The following is a 20,801-nucleotide window of genomic DNA, read 5'->3' on the forward strand; positions in this document are numbered from 1 at the left end:
AGTCTTGAAAATGTTTTTCAATTTCATTAGAAAAAAAATGAACATGAAGTGTCAAGGGCAGCTCACAGATTGTTTATGATGTTTCACTCCACACTTTCTTGCCTTCCTGTTACCTACTTAGGTAAGTTAACATTTTCAACCCCAAGTGTTGTGTATTGTGCTAGTTTGAAACGTCTACCACATGAAAAATAACGATTATTTGCCTGGCATTTTGTATTAATTAGTAATAATGAGAATAATATAGTAAATCATATAATAAATCCAAATATTTACCTAAGCTAAAATAATCAAAAAATCAGACTAATGCTACTTGAATTATTTCATCACTAAATATTCTTTTGGCTGCAGTTTGCTCAGTAGGAACTGTATATGGATATTTCAACCAACTAAGCTATATTTGAATTGCACTATATACTGTAAGTAGCTTGGGTCTGTGAGCACAAGGGTACTAATTTAATCTGTTGATTAAACTGAACTGTGCAACTGCAGCTGCCAGCAAAGTATTTTCTACGGATTTGACATTAAAGAAAATGCAACATACTGTAAGTCAACCCCTCTACTGAAATACAGTATACAGAAAACATAACAAGGCATAATAATCAAGAGGGAACACATTGGAATACAACCCACACCTACACAGAGACACAATAGCATGCAGTCAAAAAGAAATGAGATTACTCTGTGTAAAAACTGTGCAGTGGGATTTATCTGCTTGCCCCGCCAAAAAATGAGAAAACTAAATTTATGTTCACTGATTGACAATTAGGGGAGAGGCAGAGAGAGAAAGAGAAGAAAGAGAGGGTGAGTCTGATCAGGATGAGAGCAGAGAAGCTTTGATGGGGGAGGAGGAGAGATAAAGGGAATGCTGGCAGTCTGTTCTCCATCTCAGAGACTCTCCAAAGACAGACTCTGAGCTAATCTACTCCCTCTTTCCCTTTCATTTAATCACTGTTGCTGCTATTCTATCTATTTCACTCACAACTTTCACAATTTCTTCCTTTTTAAAAAGAAAAGCCATCAGTGATGCTCAATTTCCCCCTATCTGCATTCAATACACATACCCACACTGATAATTACAACACAACTGTATATTATTTCAAAAGGATTCATATAAATTCTGTTATTTGGTGTTACCCCATATAAACAGGCCAATAATCTCAATCCTTTAGCTATACTCCATTAACTTTAAGGGTCACAAGGGGATGGACACTGGCTGAGTGACTGTGTATAGCAGGTTTCAGGTTGGAAGACAGGAAAGACAGACACTCACGCCTCCCACTAACACACTGCACCACCATGCAACCCAATCATCTCCTTCAGTGCCAGAGACTTTTCTGTACTGTTTGCACTGTGATAGCTGCACCTTCTTTTAATATCTCTGGTTCTATTGCAGTCAGTAATGCAAATGAAAGAACGGGAGAGCTTTATGGCAAGATTTGATTACCAGAATTTTGTAAGTTATTTCTTTCAGCTGACATTATTTGACATTCTCATCTGATTGTTTTATCTATAAAAAAATTATCAATATAATTTGCATGATATGTCAATAGCACAGTATACAATTACCTACACCACAGAAAATTTTATGCATATTCCCTGCACACACATACACACGGCAGCTTTCATAACTCATCATGAGGGAGAATTAATATTTGACAGCGTGCACCTTAATTATATCCTAAGAACCTATTTGAACATGCTGTGATCATACACTCTGCTGCTCTAATCAATAACATGTCCAGGATAGTGGCCAATCAATAACACATCACCATGTAATCTACTCCTTGCTAGACATTACTAGTTGGCCCACTGGTCTGCATCACTTAGATATATTGTATGAACTGTAGGGCAGTGATATACTATTAAAAGCCCGAGCATGAGAGATACTAGAGTAATGGCAACTCAAGGAGCTTGTAAATTTATATCCTACATGCATCAAGGTTAAATAATGCTCTGAGAAAAAAGTAGAGTTAGAGGTACATAGATGAGGGTTATGTGTGAGATTGCTCTCACTTCATTTCACTTCCTCACTTTGGTTTAAGTAGCCCTGAATGGCTGACAGCGCTTCAGGTGTGATGCTAGCCAAACAGTCCGAAAGAGTCACAGAAGAGCAGTGCATTGATAGAGAGGAGCTGGGGAGTGCTGCTGCATCAATAACGCATTGAACCAGAGCCAGGAGTACAGGTGGAGCATAACAGGTAGTACATATCAGACAACATGCACACATCTCCACACATCTGGGAAATGAAGAGCTAATAAAGAGTGTCCAACATGAGAAAAGATTTATTCCTCTTTGGCTATCTGATCTATTTGTCTATCAGAATGCATCCCTTAAGTCCTCACGTAGGTGTACTCATCAGTGTTTAACTAACACTCAAATGGCAGGAAGAGGCAGTGCCACCTTGCTAGAGCTCTCAAATAAAAGTGGATAAAGTGAAGGGGACAGGGAAAATTACAAATGAAGTGCTTGTTAACGAGACAAGGTGGATGGGGACAGAGAGAGGAATGAGTCAGATTCTCCCACAGCCGTCTGGGTGTGGGCATTCCTGACTGATACAGTGGGCTTGCAGGATCAGCTATGGCAGGGATGAGGTGTGGCTTAGCATGGAAGCCAACCAGTGTCAGAATGGCCGAGTTGGAAATAATGAGCAAGTCTTCTTACTCAGCCTGTTTTAGAGTGCCAGAGACCAGTGTGTCAACAGATGGAAAAGTGAAATACATCAATCTGACATAACTAAATCATAAGGAATAGTCCACATGAGAAAAAAGACATCACAGTTTGTAACCATTACACCTTAATATTACCATTTGCAGAAAGCAAATGAGAGGAGAGAGAGAGAGAGAGACAGAGTGTATCCCTGGACTGTCTAAACAAAAGATTAACATAATCTGCCTTTCAAATCAGATGGTGTTACAGGTGTTTACTATGATTAAAAGCACAAAGAGCTTTTATATTAATTGCTCATTTAGCAGTCTTGCAGGTCAATGCATGAATAAACACTGTACATGTTGTGTTGTCATAGAAGAAATCCTTCATACAATCCAGTCTGATCAGGTGCTGGATTTGGCTAGCCTCTATTTGACTAAGAAAAACAAAGGCTAAAAATAAAAATGATCACAGAGCCAAAAGCTGCAACCCCTTACTTTAAATCACAGTGTGTTTGTGCTATAGTAAATTCTGTATGAACAGGCACGTACAGTATGTGGGCGTAGGTATTCCTGTGCACCATATAAATATGTGCATTTGCAGACAAGTGTGGATTTAGCTTGGTGTATATGTGCGGTAATGTGCTCCCCTCAGTAGTGTCAACAATGTGGCCTAATCCTCCTAGAGGGAGAGTGTTTGGAGTGGGATAATTCCAGTTCTTCTGCATGACTTGAGATGCAAATCAACACATAACAAAATGAGTAAACAAAGCTCCTCTATTTGTTTTACTAAATTTGAAAAAGTCTTTTGAATCAAAGCTTGGTGTTAGAGCTGACTGAGGTATAGTTGGAAACCTGGTTAACACGCCAGCACCTCTTAATGATGCAGAGCATGTACTTCCTAGGATATGTATGTGTGTGGCTTCTCTCCAGGAGGTCCAACAGCTTTAGCTTGATGCCATTCATCAAAAGTTCAGGGTCTCACTGGGAGCATTAATTGGAAATTTCAGGATATTTAACGCTAATTAGCGGCATTACACAGCAGTAAGGTGACAAGTGAGATACAGGGCCCTCACAGAGACCCCTCCCCTTCACCCACTGCCTGCAAAGAGCATGAGCAGCACATATATCAAGACAGCTCCTCTAACCGAGGCAGCTATTACCGTCAAAATCATCTCAGAGCGTAAAGTTAAAAGGTTACCCAAGGCTGCCTGGAGTAATTAATCCTTCCAGCCTTTTCAACTCTGTCAAGCCCCTACATGGTTTTTATGCCCTGAACTATGCTGTTGTCCTGAAATTATTGAAGAATTAAAAGCTAAAGGCCATTTGAGCTCAATTGCATGAAGGGCAAATCAGCATACTTAACTGAGCTAACACTAATGTATTTGCTTGCTACAAAAAAGAAAGTAAAAATGACAAGACATAGTCACACACGCTGTTGTGTTGGACTTTTTCATCCAGCCACATAAATCCGATTCTCTCTTTGGACAGCAAGAGAAGATTTGAACATTTTGGGGATATCTAGGGCAAATAATAAGCTGCCATTCAGAAAGGTCCTCAAAAGAGCCATCTGTGTGTTTTAACTGTGATAGACAAGGCTGACATTTGCTGAGTCAACCTCAGACTGCAGTCGTCGATCCTCACTGGACAAAACTTTAACCTCAGCTAACAGCAGCCATGCTCTGTCAACAACCTTCATGTATCTGCCTCATTCTTGTTAAGACAGACTTTGGGAGGCAGAGAAATCAAAAGTGAAGAGACAGAGACGTGTCTCTGGGAGGGAGACAAGTGTACAACTTGTTGACAACACCGTGTTTGTTCAGCTCAGAGTAAAACTAAACAGTCTGGCAACGAGCCATCACAAGAATATTAAGGAGATTCTACTAATGCAGCCGAACTAAATAGAATTCATATAGAAAAACAATGTGAGTAGCCTGTACAACACATGGTGCCTTCACAGACAAACAATGTGATTGCACATGTAGTGAATCAAATGCTTTTTTATTTTTTCTTGAAGATCAGATTTTAGCCACAAATAATTTCTGAGGGACTACGGGAACTTTCAGATGAGTGTATCTGTGACTCTGCTGAATTACAAGACTGACAAAAAAGGACTAAATTAACCACTTCTATGTTGATTTCATTGATTTAATTGTGAATCCATGCAGAGTTCCAAGGTTTTAGGCATCTAGCCTGTGAGATTTGTGGTGAACACAATCACATTCTTAAACAGCTAACTTCTGTGTAGTCAGTGATTAGTGTGAATCAACATGGAGTGCATAAACAGTTAGGCAGTAAAATCTGCATTACTGACAGAAGGTAAAAATGTACTAAATTACTTGTGCCAACAGAACTTTAATATTCCTATTTCAGGATTTAAATGAAAATTATATGTAAGAGGTTTGAAGTGGTTTTAGTTAAGGTTACTGAATTTGGTCAGTGGGTGGTTATTATACTAATAAAAACACAAGAATAGGGTCAGATATGCATGTGTGCTCTTTGAAGGGCATTCATCAGCAGGTCTTCCAGGTTAGACTGCAGGATAATTGAAGTGTACGGATGTGACTTTGAAGTGTGAGTGCGTGTGTCCAAAAGGTCAAAGGTCAAAAAAGACCTATCCTGTTTTTGCTGCAGTAATACTGATCATACATTGGTCATCACAGAACTTGTGCACAGAGCACTGTGGCAATATGAAGGTCAAATCAAAACAAGGTGCCCTCTTAATGATCTGTCTTTAAATCAGTACCTGTCTTTGTTTCATGGCAGATTATTCTGGAGAGTTTGTAGATTCCTCTCCTTGTGGGATTTTTGCAGATTCTATAGAGACTACATTTATTTAGTATTGTGGTATAAGCAAACATCTATGTGTGCTTAGCTTACTCACTGTGGCCCCAAGGGTCACTGAGGTCATTTATATACTCTAGTCTTCTTTGGATATGCAGCCACTTGTACCCACACACTCATCTTCATTCCCTCTATTTCCCCAGCTAACCCCCATTACCCCTCTGTGCTGACAGAGAGCTTTTCTACTCCAGGCCACAGAAAAGGCTCTCATGCTGCCTCCCAAACGCTGACATACTCAAACACACCCTTCCCCTCCTCACTCATTTCCTGCCTTGCTTCTCTCACCCCTATCTGTGTGCAATTCTGCAGATCTCCCTGTCATCAAAATAAACTCTCTCTTAGTTTTCGGTCTGTTGTGGTCCTTGGTTTTGCTCTGAAAAGTTGCTGTCAGTTTCAATCTGGTGACCCAAGCAGCAAATAAAAAGTGAGAAAAAGTACTGCAAGGCTCACAGTCCTTGAGTAACATAAATGAGAACACTGGCCACTAGACACACACAACAAACTACACTACAATAGTTATCAAATCTGTGTGTTACATAGCAGTCAGTAGATTTTTCACTACCTCATAACTTTTGAGCACAAACATTCAGTGTGCTAAGAAAGCTGTGAAATGTGCATTACATCCTGAGTTTCTATACTCCTAGACTGGATTTTCTGTGTTTTTTTAGAGAGATACTGTGTGATGAAAGTCACTTTTGAACAATTGTTTAGATGGTTTTATTTTTTTTTTACTCAGCCTGCAGAGGCAGGTTGCTCGCCAAAGCTGACTGACCATCTAACAGCAAACCAGTATTGATTGTCCTTCCTCAGGCTTTTCACACAGTCTTGCTGAGGACACGTTAAATGTTTTATAAGTCATTAAGAGCTCCAGGCCTCAAATCCGACCTGTCTAACTTAAAATATATTGACATATTGTGCTCGTCCAAACTTTTTTTTATTCTTTGAAGGTAGCCCTTAGATGTGTACTGATGTCTGGACAGAGTGCATGTGTGTGTGTGTGTGTGTGTGTGTGTGTATATTTATGTGCCTGTTTTTACACTCGTATACATTCTTTGTGCTGTGCTAAACATTGGGGTGCATGTCTCAGTGTATGGTTGTGTTGGGTACACGCAGACACATTGAATCTGTGTGTGTACGTGTGTGTACAGGGACCAGGCTCGTCCTCTTGCTGCCCCGGGGGCTTAGAGCCCATTTCCTGTTGTGCAGTGTGATAAGTTTCCCTGTCAGATCCTCCCAGCACCACTATATTTCTGATAAGCTCCACTGCTAGTTTTCCCGACCTCTGGCACAGAGATCAATTTGAGATTGATTCAGAATGCCCTGCTGGGCTGAGCTGGAAGATCAATTTGAGATGGATTGTTCACGCTAGGGGGCCAATGACACACAGTGCAGTGCTCACTTGCTTTCCTTCCTTGCTTTCTTCACCCCTCACTCTTCCTGACTGCTGTTATTTCTTTCTCTTGCTGTGTTTTTTCTCTCATATCTACTCCTCTCCTTTTCAGTTGCATCAGTTCTTATTCATGCATCCTTTTCTCCCTCTCCCACCTGCTTCCTTTGCTATTGTCCTCCCAGGGTGTCTTCATTACTAGAGGGACCAACCCTTGTAGAGTGACAAGTCTGCAGGACTGGAGAGATAACTCCTCTGGCCTGGTAATGCACATAAACACAGTATATATGGACATGAACCAACATGCACACACACACACACACACACACACACACAATGAAATTTCTAGAAAAATATTTTTATTTTCTGACTTATGTTGTTTATTCTGACCATCATACCTCAAGGAACTGGTGTCACCATCACTGGCTCATGACCTTATCTTCACAGACCGTCATGTCTACACCACATAGCCACAATATCACTCTTTCCTTTCTTTCTTCACAGCGCTCTCTATATACACCCATCTCCTATCTTCAGTCTGTTGTCTCAAAGGCTTTGGCCCTGAAACAGCAGATGCACTCTCCTCCTAGTTCTGCACGGAGTGACCTTTTTCCCCAGCAGTACATCCCCCTCTGACTGCACTGACCTTTACCTACAGTAGAGCTCCCGTCATCTCTCAGGAATGGACTTCAGACAGTGCATCATCTGTGCATCCATGCAAAGAGAAAGCTAACAAAGAACAGAAGGGAAAAGCTGGACAGAAAAATGAAAATAGCAGTTACACCATAAGATTGACGCTGTAGTGCAGGGAAGGTACAGTAGGGTTTGATGAAAAGCTAGAAGGCTGCTTTTGGCCAAGTGAAAACTGCCATGCTGGTGAAGCACTTGCATTTCAGGTGCCCCTTGATCACTCTCACTCGAGGATAATGTGTGGGAATACTGTGGAAGCTACAGTGCTTCACTTTGTTGAGCTTCTTCTAGGTGACTTTTGTCTCAAACATTTTCTTACAGTGTTTCTGATGATAAAACCAAATTAAAATCTTGTTGAGTTGTGAATGAAACGTGATCTTAGTTACACAATGGACCTAGATGTTCTACAGTTACAGTCATAAGAGCAGATTGGCCACATAGTGTCTGACATGGCCAGAACAACATTGCTAAACAGTGAAAACACTGATATATTAGTCACACAGGCCTAGAACTCTCTCCACACTTCATTTAACTTCATTTTACCAAGGTGCAGACATAAGCAGAATGGTCCTTCTATTTGTGAGGAAAAACTAAATGGCGAGAAATTCATCACTGCAAACTGCAGTAAGTCCTTTTCAGTATACAATAAATGAACAACACAAACCAGTCATGCTGCAATAGATGATTTTTCCTCTATTTTACTTTACTTTTCCTTGTTTTTTCTGTATTAGTTTATTTTCTGAATATGTATAAAATCAATCAAAACAGAGATACAGTATGTGCTACACTGACTGAGCTGAAATGAGCAAACAAAGGACCTGTAAGTTTTTCCTGTAAGGAAATGAATGTGGCAGTCTGCTGGATGGATGAATGTTGGACTAGGACTAAACTCCTGCACAGATTATTTATGTTTTCAAAGGAACAAAACCCTTATGTTGGCACAGGAAATAAATAACAATAAATAAATGTAAGTTGCTGTCCCTCAGTATGTGGCTCTGTGCAACATCTAACCCCTTTTTAAAACAATGTCTATAATTGCACATGTCGTAACAGCTGGCAGTCAGCTGCGTCGTAACAGTCACAGTGATGTCACAGAAATATGTCCAGCAGATTGAGCTTGTTCGTAAAAGCGATTGCACTTTAACTTTATTTTCTTTACTGCAGATTGCCTCCATTGCCCTTTGCTTTTTCACTGCTGGTAGTGGTTTTACAAGATGTCAGGCAGCCGTGGCACAGGCTAGAGACACATAAGCAATCTGTCAAAATAAATGACAAGAGGTACACATTGGATGGAGGGAAATGTGACCAAAGATAGAATCTCTGTTTTAAAAAAGCTTTATTAAGTAGTTTTACAGCTTGATTTCCAATAACAAATGATAATGATTGTAACTTAAAAGAATAAAGTTAGTTTATGCAACCTCTTCTTTTATTTTGATAGTTTTGGCCATCATTTGCCCTAATCCTCTTATGTGACCCATTTCCTCTCATCCATTTTGCTAATATCTGCCATGACATTAGCCTTCAGATGATGACACACTGTGTGTGACTTAGAACAGATAGATCATCACCAACTGCTCTTGGCAGCTGCAGAGTTCATACCTATTTGAGCCTATATGACAGATGGGCCTACTGCATGTTTCCATCCTAACTCAAACTCCTTCATGACTGGTCCCTCTGACAATTAAAACAGATGAGAGAATATTAAAAGAATGAAGTGCATGGAGAAAGCAGACAAAAATACCAGAGACCAGATGCTCAGTACACTCAGCCACTTTGTGTTCAGGCCAGTCCCCTCTCCTCCCTCTCTGCCTTGCTCCTTCCCGTCTCTACTGATATGCAAAATAGAACAGATAATAAAATGAGTGCTGTACATAATAACCATGGCAAAGTCTGGTCATTTACTGTACACCGAGGAAAGCAATGAGGCCACAATCTGAGAAATAAGCATGCAGAGAATTTAAAGTTCTGCATTAAACACTGGGGAGAAACTGTCTAAAGCTAAATCTAATGCTGGACTGAGGAGTAATTCTTGGCAAAACATTTTCAAGCAAGAAAAGACAAAAAAAATGCTTAGGGCTTTGTCCTAATTAAACATGTCTCATAAGTCATGGGTTAATTGCATTCATACACACGCATACCCACACATACACCTCTGAGTTCTCTCCTCTGGCACCTGAGCCTCCCCATACAGGCCACACAGTACTGTGAGCTTTTGTAGTAGTGCACTGGAGCATACAGAGGCCATGACTGCAGCAGCAGCATCTGGACTGTGAAATGCTTGCCAGTCTCTCTGCCCCATCTCTTACCACAGCTGGGGCTCACCAAGCTAGAGGGGTCCTGTGACAGTCAGGAAGCATGGACGATAAAAGATGACAAAACCCTTATGTTGTCACGGTCGCTCTGGAGCAAATGACTTGGGGGGAGACATATGAAAGAGTGGCAGGAAGATGGGGGAAAATGCTATGCTGCCAGCCATGATGAAAAAGAAATGACCAGAATACATTAAGATATACAGCACAACATAAATACCGCACTGCATTTAACTGTAGATAGAAATTTTAATGCTTGAGCTTGATAACCCAACTTTCAATGCATAATAACAGTTCAGAAATGTGGGCAACATGTATGGTGTTGCAAAAGTAGATTACATTGCTTTAGCGTCTTAGACGGGGGTTAGAAAGTTTGTTCACAAGTAATCTAGGCCATGGGCAGTAGTGTTTGTTGGACAGCTATACAAGAACAGCGGGAGGAGGAGGGAGGAGATGGGGCGCACTGCTGCCAGCAGCACAAAGCAGGATTACCAGAGTCTGGACAGAAAGATTTTTGGTAGCTGTCTTGCCATGATTTACATTTGTGACTTCAGCTACAGTAAACTGTCGGTTTTTCTTCTTGGAAATAATTATGTAGATTGGTATTATAATTAATTTCTTTTTTCTTAGAACTTAAAAATCGGTGATGTATTTCTGGGAACAATGACCTGAAGGGAAGTACAGAGCTCCGTCAAGTCAAGGGAGCTGCACAGGGATAATTTTTAGTGGGTTCATTAATACCACTGACCCCTTTCACATTGTCCTTTGATTCACTATTATTATAAAAGTATTTTGCAGTCACTTTAAGTCCATGTCATTTCTAAAAAAAAAAAAAAAAAAAAACAGGCAGGCACGGGCTATATCAGGGCTGATACCTCAGGTGTGTTCCATTTGTGGGTTAGTCATTGTGCGTGTTGCTGTGTGTGTACTGAATGACCTCATTAATGCATGGCCGCATGCTGTTGAATAACTACATGGTGGACTGGGCAAATAAGGTTTGGGGGTTTAATGTCAGGCAGACATGGCTGAAGTGAGCTGAAGACGGAGACAAAAAGCTGGATTAACTGGTCTGAAGGACAATATATAATTTATTGTATCTTTGTGTTTCTACATACCATTGTACAGCATCATATTATAAAACCAATGGAATGGCAGAAAATATAGTTGCTAGGGATGGAGGAGTATCTGTATCTATTAAGGTGCTGGAAACAGTTATGCAGAAGTGCAGAATAATAATGAGTGCTGCTGATTAGGCTTGGCAACCTGGCTTGAACATATTGCATCTGTTAGTATTCATTTTCTCTTCTTGTTTGGTATTCCTAACCTTTGTTAGGTGTTCTGGGGTACATGCCCTGCAAAGAACGTATTTCAGTGTTATTTATTATGTTCACCTTGGTTGCTTTAAAGCTACAGTATGTTCCTTTTTGCAAATATTTTTCAGAGATACTGTATGCGTCATAACTTATAGTAATGGCAAGGTGCTGTCAAAGCCTTCTGTGACACAGACTTACAGAACAACACTGGCAGCATTGAAAAGAGTTTCCCTTCTGAAGGGGTTTGAGTGAGGCTCTCCCTTCTAATTAATCAGAGAAAGTCAAACCATGTGTGTCACATGCTGATGCAGACAGGTACCTTGTGTATTTCTACTGCATAAGATGCCACAGGTTTTGACACAGTGTCAGTATCTGAAACGCTGGCTAGATTGATTTCAAGTGTCATGCTACAGTTACATACATTCCCCAAAATTGCAAATCATTGTTTAATATGAGGATTTCTCCCTGCTTTAAAATGCCTCTTGTGCATGTATTGATGCAGCCATTGCCAGCTGTTTCATTAGCTAGTATTTTGTCTTTGCAACTGCCTCAATATATAGAACATTTACGATAGTGATATTTCTTGAATTAGTGATGTTTTGTAAGCTTGTGTGTTAAATATGTGGGCTTGCAGAACATGTCCAGGATGCATTGTTAGAGTAAGTGGTGGTAATAGTCATGAACTTCACAGACACAGAGTGCTTTCTGTGGACTATGCTCATTAGAGGAGCTCACATCTACAGAGGTGCAACCACAGTAAAGGATGCAGTTCAAGGAGAGAGTTGGAGGTAAGAGTAATGAAGGCGTGTTGTATTTTAACATCCCCACACACTGTCGTACCTCTCCCACCACCCTCTACTCCCTTGACCAGTTTTCTAAGCCTACAGTTGTTAGTGTAGCTCCACGGTACTGTATTGAACCATCAGCAATAAACAGTAATCAGCTCCAATCATATGTGTGCACTACATCAACAGATAGATTAAAAAATTGACTGATGGAGACAGCACCTCTAGCTAAAATCAATAGCAGCCTACGTACGCAGCTGGTACAAAGCTAATAACGAATAATGCTGCATTGATTGCAACGCTCAGGTGCAGCCGTTGAGTTACAGATAAAGGGGTTATACTCACCCATAAGTGGTATTGCTGGTCCTCTTGCTTGCTGCCCTGGAGCGGCTGGATTTCAAGTCTCCACTCATGCTCATGTCTGCATGGAAGTACAACCAATTAACTCTGAACTGATACAGTAAGGAGCATCATAATACACAACACAGCAGGCATACAAAACAGACTAAGACCCATGTTCAGACGATGAGGTAACCTTCAAACCAGGTCATGTTTAGCCTACACTCAAGTTCACTTCTTATTTGAGCAAAATTAACCTAATCTGTTGTAGCCATTGTTACCATTTGACATAATAATGAATAATGGGCAAGCGAAGACTGGCAGTGGTTGTTTTTCATGCCTGTCTTCTATCACTCTCCCTTGATTGCTTCTGCCACTCTGAACCAGCTGTTCAACTCCATTTTTGTCTTCTGTTTGCAAACAGAACAGAAAACTGGTGCAGGTCTGTACTCTCAAAAGCCAAATCTAATTTTTGTCCATTTTTGCATGTCTCTCTTGCAAACACCTCCGTATACATGTTCCAATGGGCCTATTAACCACGAGCCATGTTGATTACAGGATATGCCAACAGCTCACAGCTCATGCTGCGTTAGCTTGGCATTGATTTACCAAAGGTGAGTAAAAAAGAGAGGAGAGGAGAGGAGAGGAGAGGAAAGGAAAGGAAAGGAAAGGAAAGGAGAGGAGAGCAGAAGAGAGGAGAGAAGAGAGGAGGAGAGGAGGCCTGCCTGACACGGACAGATGGGTGGTGAATGGAGTGTGACTGGGCCAGCTGCACGTACACTCACACAGCATGACTGTCAAATGGCTGGAAGCTACAATTAATTAAGTATGGGTCTGAATGTGTGAAAAGAAATTTAGACACGTGTATGCGCCTTTACCCCCCACAGCACAGATAAGTTTCTGACAATTTATAGTCAAACAGTGACCTGCTGGATGGTTTCTCTGCAGCCAAAAGTGCCTCTGCTGGTGAGGAACTGGACCCTGCCGCTGATACATTAACTATTACTTGACTGAGCCTTGCATGCTAATTACTGCTGTAGTAGTAGATAAACAAAAATTTACTTTAAGAATATATTTTTAATGCCTCATCAGAGAGGGAAAATGCTGCCATTCCAAAAGATACACATTTTACTTTAAATACGATGAATATTATATTTTAATATGATTATTTACCAAATACAGACGTATATATAAAAAAGGTCACAGATATTTCTATCTATATAAATATTTCTGTAAACTCTCTGTGATGACTGGTTTCAGACCTTACATTCCATACTTTTTGTACACTGGCCTATTTTTCATGTGTTAGCAACTTCGTCTTCCTCCACTAAGATGTGACAAAACATTGTCACCATGACAGGAATGATGTGTATCAAAAACAAATCTTTGAAAACATACTAGACTGTTCATCAACTACGCAGACTGGGGATTGTGTGGCAGAAGGAAATAACACTTTAGTTTTATGATATTTTGCTGAGCGACATGACAACTGTATGATTGACTGCATGATGAAGCCATTACGCAGGAAGAGAGGGGAGGATGCCGCTGAGCACAGTTGTCTCACACTACAGGAGCAAACCCTCAGGAGGTAATCAGCCTGCTATCTGATAAACAAAATCCTATATGCTCCAATTAGCTTCTCCAGAGCAGACTTACATTCACATCCACCTATAGAAAAATATAATTCACATAATTTTGTCAAATGAATGAATGAATGATAGATTTTGTTGTGGTGATTCACCATTTTTGAGGTTTGTGCTAAATTTAATTTCTACAGATTATACGTGTTTTCCCCCTTTAGTGCAAGCTCTGAACTGTTAATGGTACATCAACAATGACTAAGAAGGATGTCTTATCTGAATGCCATTTTATTTTTGTTGGTACGTGGCTGCAGAGTCTCACTTAAGGCATCATGTTGACAGTGATGATAATTAATGTAATGATAATGGTGATTCAGGTTAGTGTGATGATACAATTACACATTTTTCCATTGCCTTTATCAGTGACACTTTAAAACACACATTTTGTAACTACATAAACCAATAATAAATAGATTAAACCGTATTTCAGTGTAGTTTTTATTAATGTGCAGTTCTTTTTTGAGTCTATACAGTCATTTTTTTATCATTACAACTGAACTAGAAATTAGGGGGTATTAAAGCTGTTCCTCATTTGTGTGTTTTTTAGTTATTCTGTTAATTTTCTCTGATTTATTTTTATTCTTCCTCATTAAAGTTTTGTTTAAATGTTAATAGAAATAGCTCGGAGAAGCATTTGTGTGTGTTAAAATGCATTCAGTTTTAAAGTTTTAGTAATTTGTTTCATCTGTGTTGTCTGTGAAGCCATGGAAATCTGCAACACTTGTGTACAGATTTTTTCCACCACTCCTTGTATTTTCTTCCATATTAACACACATATTGTAATGCATCAGAGACAATAATTTTACAGTATGTTTCCCTGTCTGTATAGTATTACTTGGAGTCATCATTGTCACCACAGATCAGCTGAATCAGGGACAGGTCCACAAAAGGACAGAAAGATCATACAGAAATCCACATGTAGCCTAATCTAACAGACAGCATGTTTGTGAAATAAGAGCAAAGGGCACCAGAGGACACATCAAGTTCAGACACTATCAGCCATAATGAGTTATAAACAACAAGCCTCTGCCACAGTCTACAGTCTGTCACTGTGCTTTGTATCAATAGATGTCAGGCTGACTGCCAGACAGTTGCTTCATACTGAGCCAAAGTGAGAGCTGCCTCAATCACACTACCTGGAAACAGAATTACACAGTAACAACGTGGAAAGGCAGTTCTTATTCTGAATCTCCAGAAAAGGCACAAGGAGGAGGGAGGGGGTATGATGTCCTTTGAAGACTCCAGTCAATCAGCATCCACCCTGTGCAAGTGCCCTTGAATTCTTTAGCAGCTCCAGGAAAGCTGCTCTGCTTGAACCTGTGTTATCACCTCTTTATATACTGAAATACAACTTTTCTGTCACAGTCAATCGAGTATTTTATGGGTTTTTTTTTATTACTTGGGGGTTAGGCTTAAGGTCCATCATGCATGTACTGTAAAACTCAAGAATTAAAAATAAAGGAAGTTGTGAACTGCAGAAAGACAAGAATTGGGAGAATTTTATAATTACTCAGTTCTCAGATTTTCAGTTTTGCCATTTAGATAAAATCCACGATAAATTGTCTTGATATCCTTCATACTGACACATACAGTGTCAGTATACAATAGTTGTTAATTGTGCGTAAGAATCTATAAATTACTACTACATGTCATTTTCATTGATACACTTTGGAGTCTACGATATGTGGGAGATGGGATAATAATATGACAAGATGAAAATATGACTTTTCTGTCTTCTGCCATGATTTTCTTTGTCCCCATTTCTTCGGTTTTTCATGCATGCAAAATTTGTGGATGTGTTTTTCAAACAGCTAATTTCAAAACAGAAGACAAAGGCTTGAGCTGATGACTGACACAAATATTTTCAGTGCTATTTTTGTCTGAGAAAAAACACATTTTTATTTTCTCATTTCAACATTTCATCCAGAACGATAAAAAATTACAGCAATTGAAGCGATTGTTGCCTCTGCAACAATCATTTAAATTGAAACTGTGACTGCAAAACTGATTTCAATAAACTGGCTTTGGCTGATGTAAGAAGCCGTTGCATTCGTTGTTGAAATATTATGCTGTATTAAGATAGTTTTTGCTCTTATCTTTTTCTATGTTGTACATTTCCCTTCATTACTATCTCCTCGTTCAATATAATAAGTAATGAGGTTGCTAATACATACTATTTTTTTTCTTTACTTAGAGCAAAGCTGTGAAGACCTAACACCATTTGTTTTAAAGCAGTAGTTTTTTTTTAGATGATTGTGCGCAATCAATTTCTACACAAATATTGTATTTAATATTAATATTATATTGTATGTTGTCCTAAACATATAATTATTTTATTTTTTATTTTCTACACTGAAAAAAAAAATGCTGCAAAGTCAAAGTCTTCTGTTTTTCCTGTATTTCAGCTGACCTCGGTTCAGGCTTCACACCAACCAACATCAGGCCAGATTTAGCACCGGTGGGAACCGTGAAGCCTTAAGTTTCACCTCTCAGGGATGAATGCAATGGAATCTGAGCCATCACTGTCAAAAAATCTGGATTATAACTCTAAAAGATCAAGATCAAGATAGGGAAGGTTGTTATGAATAGAGGGCGTTTTTGAGAGAGACTCTGATCAACTCAAATCAAAATCAGCTCTGAGGTGATGATTAGATCTTTACCCCACGACAGAGAAAAAGGAGGCGGATGAAAGCTATTGCATTAGATCAGCAACAGCATAAAATGAATTTCACTTTCACTATCAAGTCTTCCAGATGGTTTTGAACTCAGCTTTGCTTTGCTATTGAACCCTTTGCTTTCCCAACAGACATGCAGCCTTTTGAGGACTGTGCCGATTCTAAACTAGTGTGGAAGTTGTGAGGAGATGTAGCCACTCTGTCTGCATGTCCAGCTCTAAGCAGGAATCATTGTACTGCTGAAGATAAATAAAAATAAAATGCTCAATTCATCACGATGGAGTGAAGTGTCAACATAAAAAAGCCTTTGAATATTTTGTCTCATAAGTCATTACCGCCCAAACACAGAGTTCTGACCTTGGCAATGTGAAAGACAGAATAAGCTTTGATCTATACCTCACAGCTTTGTTGTAAACATGAAGTTGTCGGAAACATCCCATCATGCCTTTCAACTTTCACATCATAAACTCCAGGTTCTCGTGTATTTCCACAGACTCTGTTCCAAAACACAATCCAACCGAATGAACGTATGGGTATGGACAACGCCAGAGAAAACAGGTCCAAGCAAAAGTGAAAAAGAACCTGAGACTCAGGATGAAGTACGGACATGAGCTAAATAAAGACTGAATATAAAGAAAGAGAGGCTTGTAGGGGCACCGGATAAAGATGGCAGAGGAGAGCAAAAGAATGAGAGGCACAGTGGAAAATAATATCTTTCTGAAATACAGTGCTGCATACAAACATCCACTAAGGCATACATGCACACACCTATAGGGATAAACCCTGGCATACTTACATCTTGGACTGAACAGGGTCATATCAGGGATGCAGAAAAAAACACAGGAGGCTGAGAGAACGGAGGTTTAGCTGAAGATTTCTTTGCTTCTCTCCTCCAACTCTCCTTTTACGTCCTCACTCAGGATGTGTGTGTGTGTGTGTGTGTGTGTGTGTGTGTGTTCAGGCTGCCGTTTGGCTGACTGCTGTGATACTACTGAGTCAGTGACAAACCAGCTAGAGAAGCACCAACAGGATGTACCAAATGTTTTCTTGTAGCAGGGGTGTACAGGGGCGAACCGGGCTGTTCCATTAGTGGCAGAGCTGGCAGGAGGATTGGATGAGTGTGCAGCTGGTTTCCCCTCAGCAACAGGAGCTTGGCTCGAGCTCAGGGCTTACAAATTCCAGCCAGCTGCCAGTGTGCGTGTGTGTGCGTGAGTATGCATTTGTAGCTTAATGCACATATCAAAGAGCAGAAACCTGGAAACACAGCAATGCACTTGCTTTACTTCACAGGTCACTAACACCACACAGACCGATAGAGTGTAGACACACACACTGATGAGGAGGAGGATGGAAAAAAAACAGGTTAAATGTGATGTGAGCTGATGATGAAAGAATATAATAATAAATGTCTAAAAAGGGTGCGTTTACTGAACATGGTGCCTCGTGCCCGATGACATTACAGTACCTAGAAGAGATAGGGGAAGTAATGACAAGTACATAATGTATATTGGATGAGCTAATTAGAAATCATAAACTGAACTTGCTCAGTCAAATTCTGAAATTATCTCCACTCTTAATCTGAACCACACCAGATAGACGAGCTACAAACTGAGAAAGAAACTGAGGCTTTTAATAAATCTCTATTAATATCATCATTATTACATTTCACAACATTATCTCATCACTGGGATTTTGATTACAATTAATAACGCATCTAAAAACACACCCAGTAGAATCACTGAGCATGCTGTCTAATCGTTGCTCCATTTTTGTTGTGCGGTAGTTGGAGAGAGAATACACCTGAGGGTGTTTAATCTTTCTGGCTCCTGAGGAGAGGCTTTCATGTGGGTTTAATTAACTTCTTTAACAACCAATACAGGCTAAGACTGGCTGTAAGCCAAACTTTAATCTTAGTCACTGCTAAAGTGATTATTACCTCTTTTCACACCACACTTAACCCAGGCAGAATTGTGTTATTAATCTGTTAACCCTTAAATAACTATTCACAGTGGACAATAAGCTGCATGGATCATCAGTCTATAAAGCACAATAGCACTATATAATGTGAAAAGTAGATTTTTGTGATTTCAAGGCTAGGAGTACACTTATATAATCAGCAATTGTTTTTATATGTTTGAAAATGTAAATGTTATTCCCTTCAAATACACCGGTTGTAACTAAACTCTCCCACATGTGTGGGCGTAGCCTTCTCAGCTGGATGTACTTGCTGAGGTACTGTATGTATTCGGTCAGTAATTTACTTTACAGAAAATGGTAAAGTAAGCACACTGCGAATGAGGGGAGTCACACAGATTTTTTGAAATCTGAATAATTACCTCACGACTTACCCTCTGTGTTTCATTCAGGAGACATTTATAGAAATGTTTGACAGATAAAGGGTCAAATTAATGTTTCTAATGAGTGTGCTTAGACAACCTTATACATCCTTCAAGAGTTCAACACATGAGAAGAGTCAGATAGGATCCTATTCACCTGCTGAATGCTCACATATGGACTGCTAGTAATGCCATAATGAAAGCAACTATGGTAACCTGTTTTCATCGGGAATAAAGGTATTCAAAAGCTTACTTATATAAGTCACTACTCTTAATATTACACACTGTAGCACCAATAACAAACCCTAAAGATACCAGTAGTGTCTGTCCACTATACAGTATAATGAGAACTGGATGTGAGTCCCAACATGATGTCTCCCTTATTCCAATTAAATATGATTATCCAGAATGGCCTCACTATACTGCAGCACCCCACAGGCCAGCTATGATAGTAACACAAATTGTTCACAGGATATCGTGACAGAAAAAGTCATGTACCAGTCATTGTATCTTGAGGTAAAACACTGAGTTCAGACTAGAGAATTATGCCAAAACTACAGCAACTACAGTACGACGCTGGAGGATTTAAATAAAAAAAGGACATATGCAGATATTTCTTAACATGTGCAAACAAAAAGCAATCTCTATGTAAAGTTTCCAAGGCTGTGGACTAAGGTTTATCCTCTGACTTTGTTTGTGGCAATGACCTCATGCCTTCTTTCCAGATAAGTGCGTTTGGGTTCACTGTCACCTACCAGGGGAATTAAAAAGAGCAGAGAGATGAGGGGGGATGAGAGACAGGCACTAGGGAGGGAAAGAGGTAGTGGAGCAGAACTTAGCTTGCTGGAGCCCAACGGACTGACTCACCTAAACAGAAAGGCCTGAGGGGGAGGGCGGAAGCAATGAGAGAGAAAATTAGCCTGCAGGCACAGGAAATGGTTGGAATGGGTTTAAAGGTGCAAGTAAATATGAATGGAGCATAACACAGTGAACTAATAAGGAAAAATAAGGTAAAGAAAGTTAAATGTTCAGCTGGTACATGGAAAAATCTACATTAGGATATAAAGGCAGGTTTAAAATTTAACACTACAAATGAGTAGATCAAACATTATTAAAATTGAATTGGTGCTTTTCAATTTTTTGTATTTACTATTGCATGTTTGCAATTTCATGTAAATCCTTTTGTATATTTAGGAATTTGATTTTTCTAACTTAATAAGAGGAAAAAGTGTTTGAGGGAAAATGCTTTTGTGCTCCTGTTCCTGTATTTCAATCTGAGTTATTTTTGACTTTCATTGCCAGCTTGCCATCCTGACCTTGTAGACTGTCTTGTCTTGTCAATAAAAACACCAACGAGGGTTCTACAAACTGTGAAATATTATATAATAGCAGAGTTAAACTATTCAAATTATCAAAACTATGGGCCCTAATATTCAGTATTACAGCACAGATAGTTAGCATGATATCAGCTTTTCTTTTCTGTCTGTCTTATGATCATCATTTTTAGCTTATGGCCTGACCACATGACCACATGCTTGTTTTTGATGTGGCAAACCTGTTAGCAAACATCTTATTTACATACCAACAACATTCACATGTTTGTAGTTTGGTCACGTACCAAATGCACTATATAGTAACTCCCACATTCATTCTGTTTTAGCTCTGTCTCATCTCCTCCAACTCCTAAAGGGAAACAACATGGACCTTTAGCCGTGCAATGTTTCACTATCATCAACGGCCAGTCTCTTACTGTGTTTGTGAATTTTTCGTGGAGGGCTGCACAAAGCATGATTAGAATTTTTTACAGCAGCTTGCTATGAACCAAAATGTCAAAATT

The 20,801-nt window shown here is 39.6% G+C and overlaps 1 protein-coding gene across 1 annotated transcript in view; it reads right to left on the reverse strand.

Annotated features, from left to right (window-relative positions):
- Nucleotides 1-17,605, reverse strand: part of si:dkey-234i14.2 (heterogeneous nuclear ribonucleoprotein C) — a 30,277-nt gene extending 12,672 nt beyond the window's left edge. Inside the window, exons 1-2 of the mRNA XM_026377599.2 lie at nt 17,425-17,605; nt 12,320-12,395 (exon numbers count right to left, since the gene is read on the reverse strand). Of these exons, the coding sequence (XP_026233384.1) occupies nt 12,320-12,395; nt 17,425-17,446 (98 nt within the window). The 5' untranslated portion in view covers nt 17,447-17,605. The remainder of the gene's footprint in view (nt 1-12,319; nt 12,396-17,424) is intronic.
- Nucleotides 17,606-20,801: the final 3,196 nt, after the last annotated feature.

This window comes from Anabas testudineus, chromosome 3 (genome assembly GCF_900324465.2).
Source record: "Anabas testudineus chromosome 3, fAnaTes1.2, whole genome shotgun sequence".
Lineage (NCBI taxonomy): Eukaryota > Metazoa > Chordata > Actinopteri > Anabantiformes > Anabantidae > Anabas > Anabas testudineus.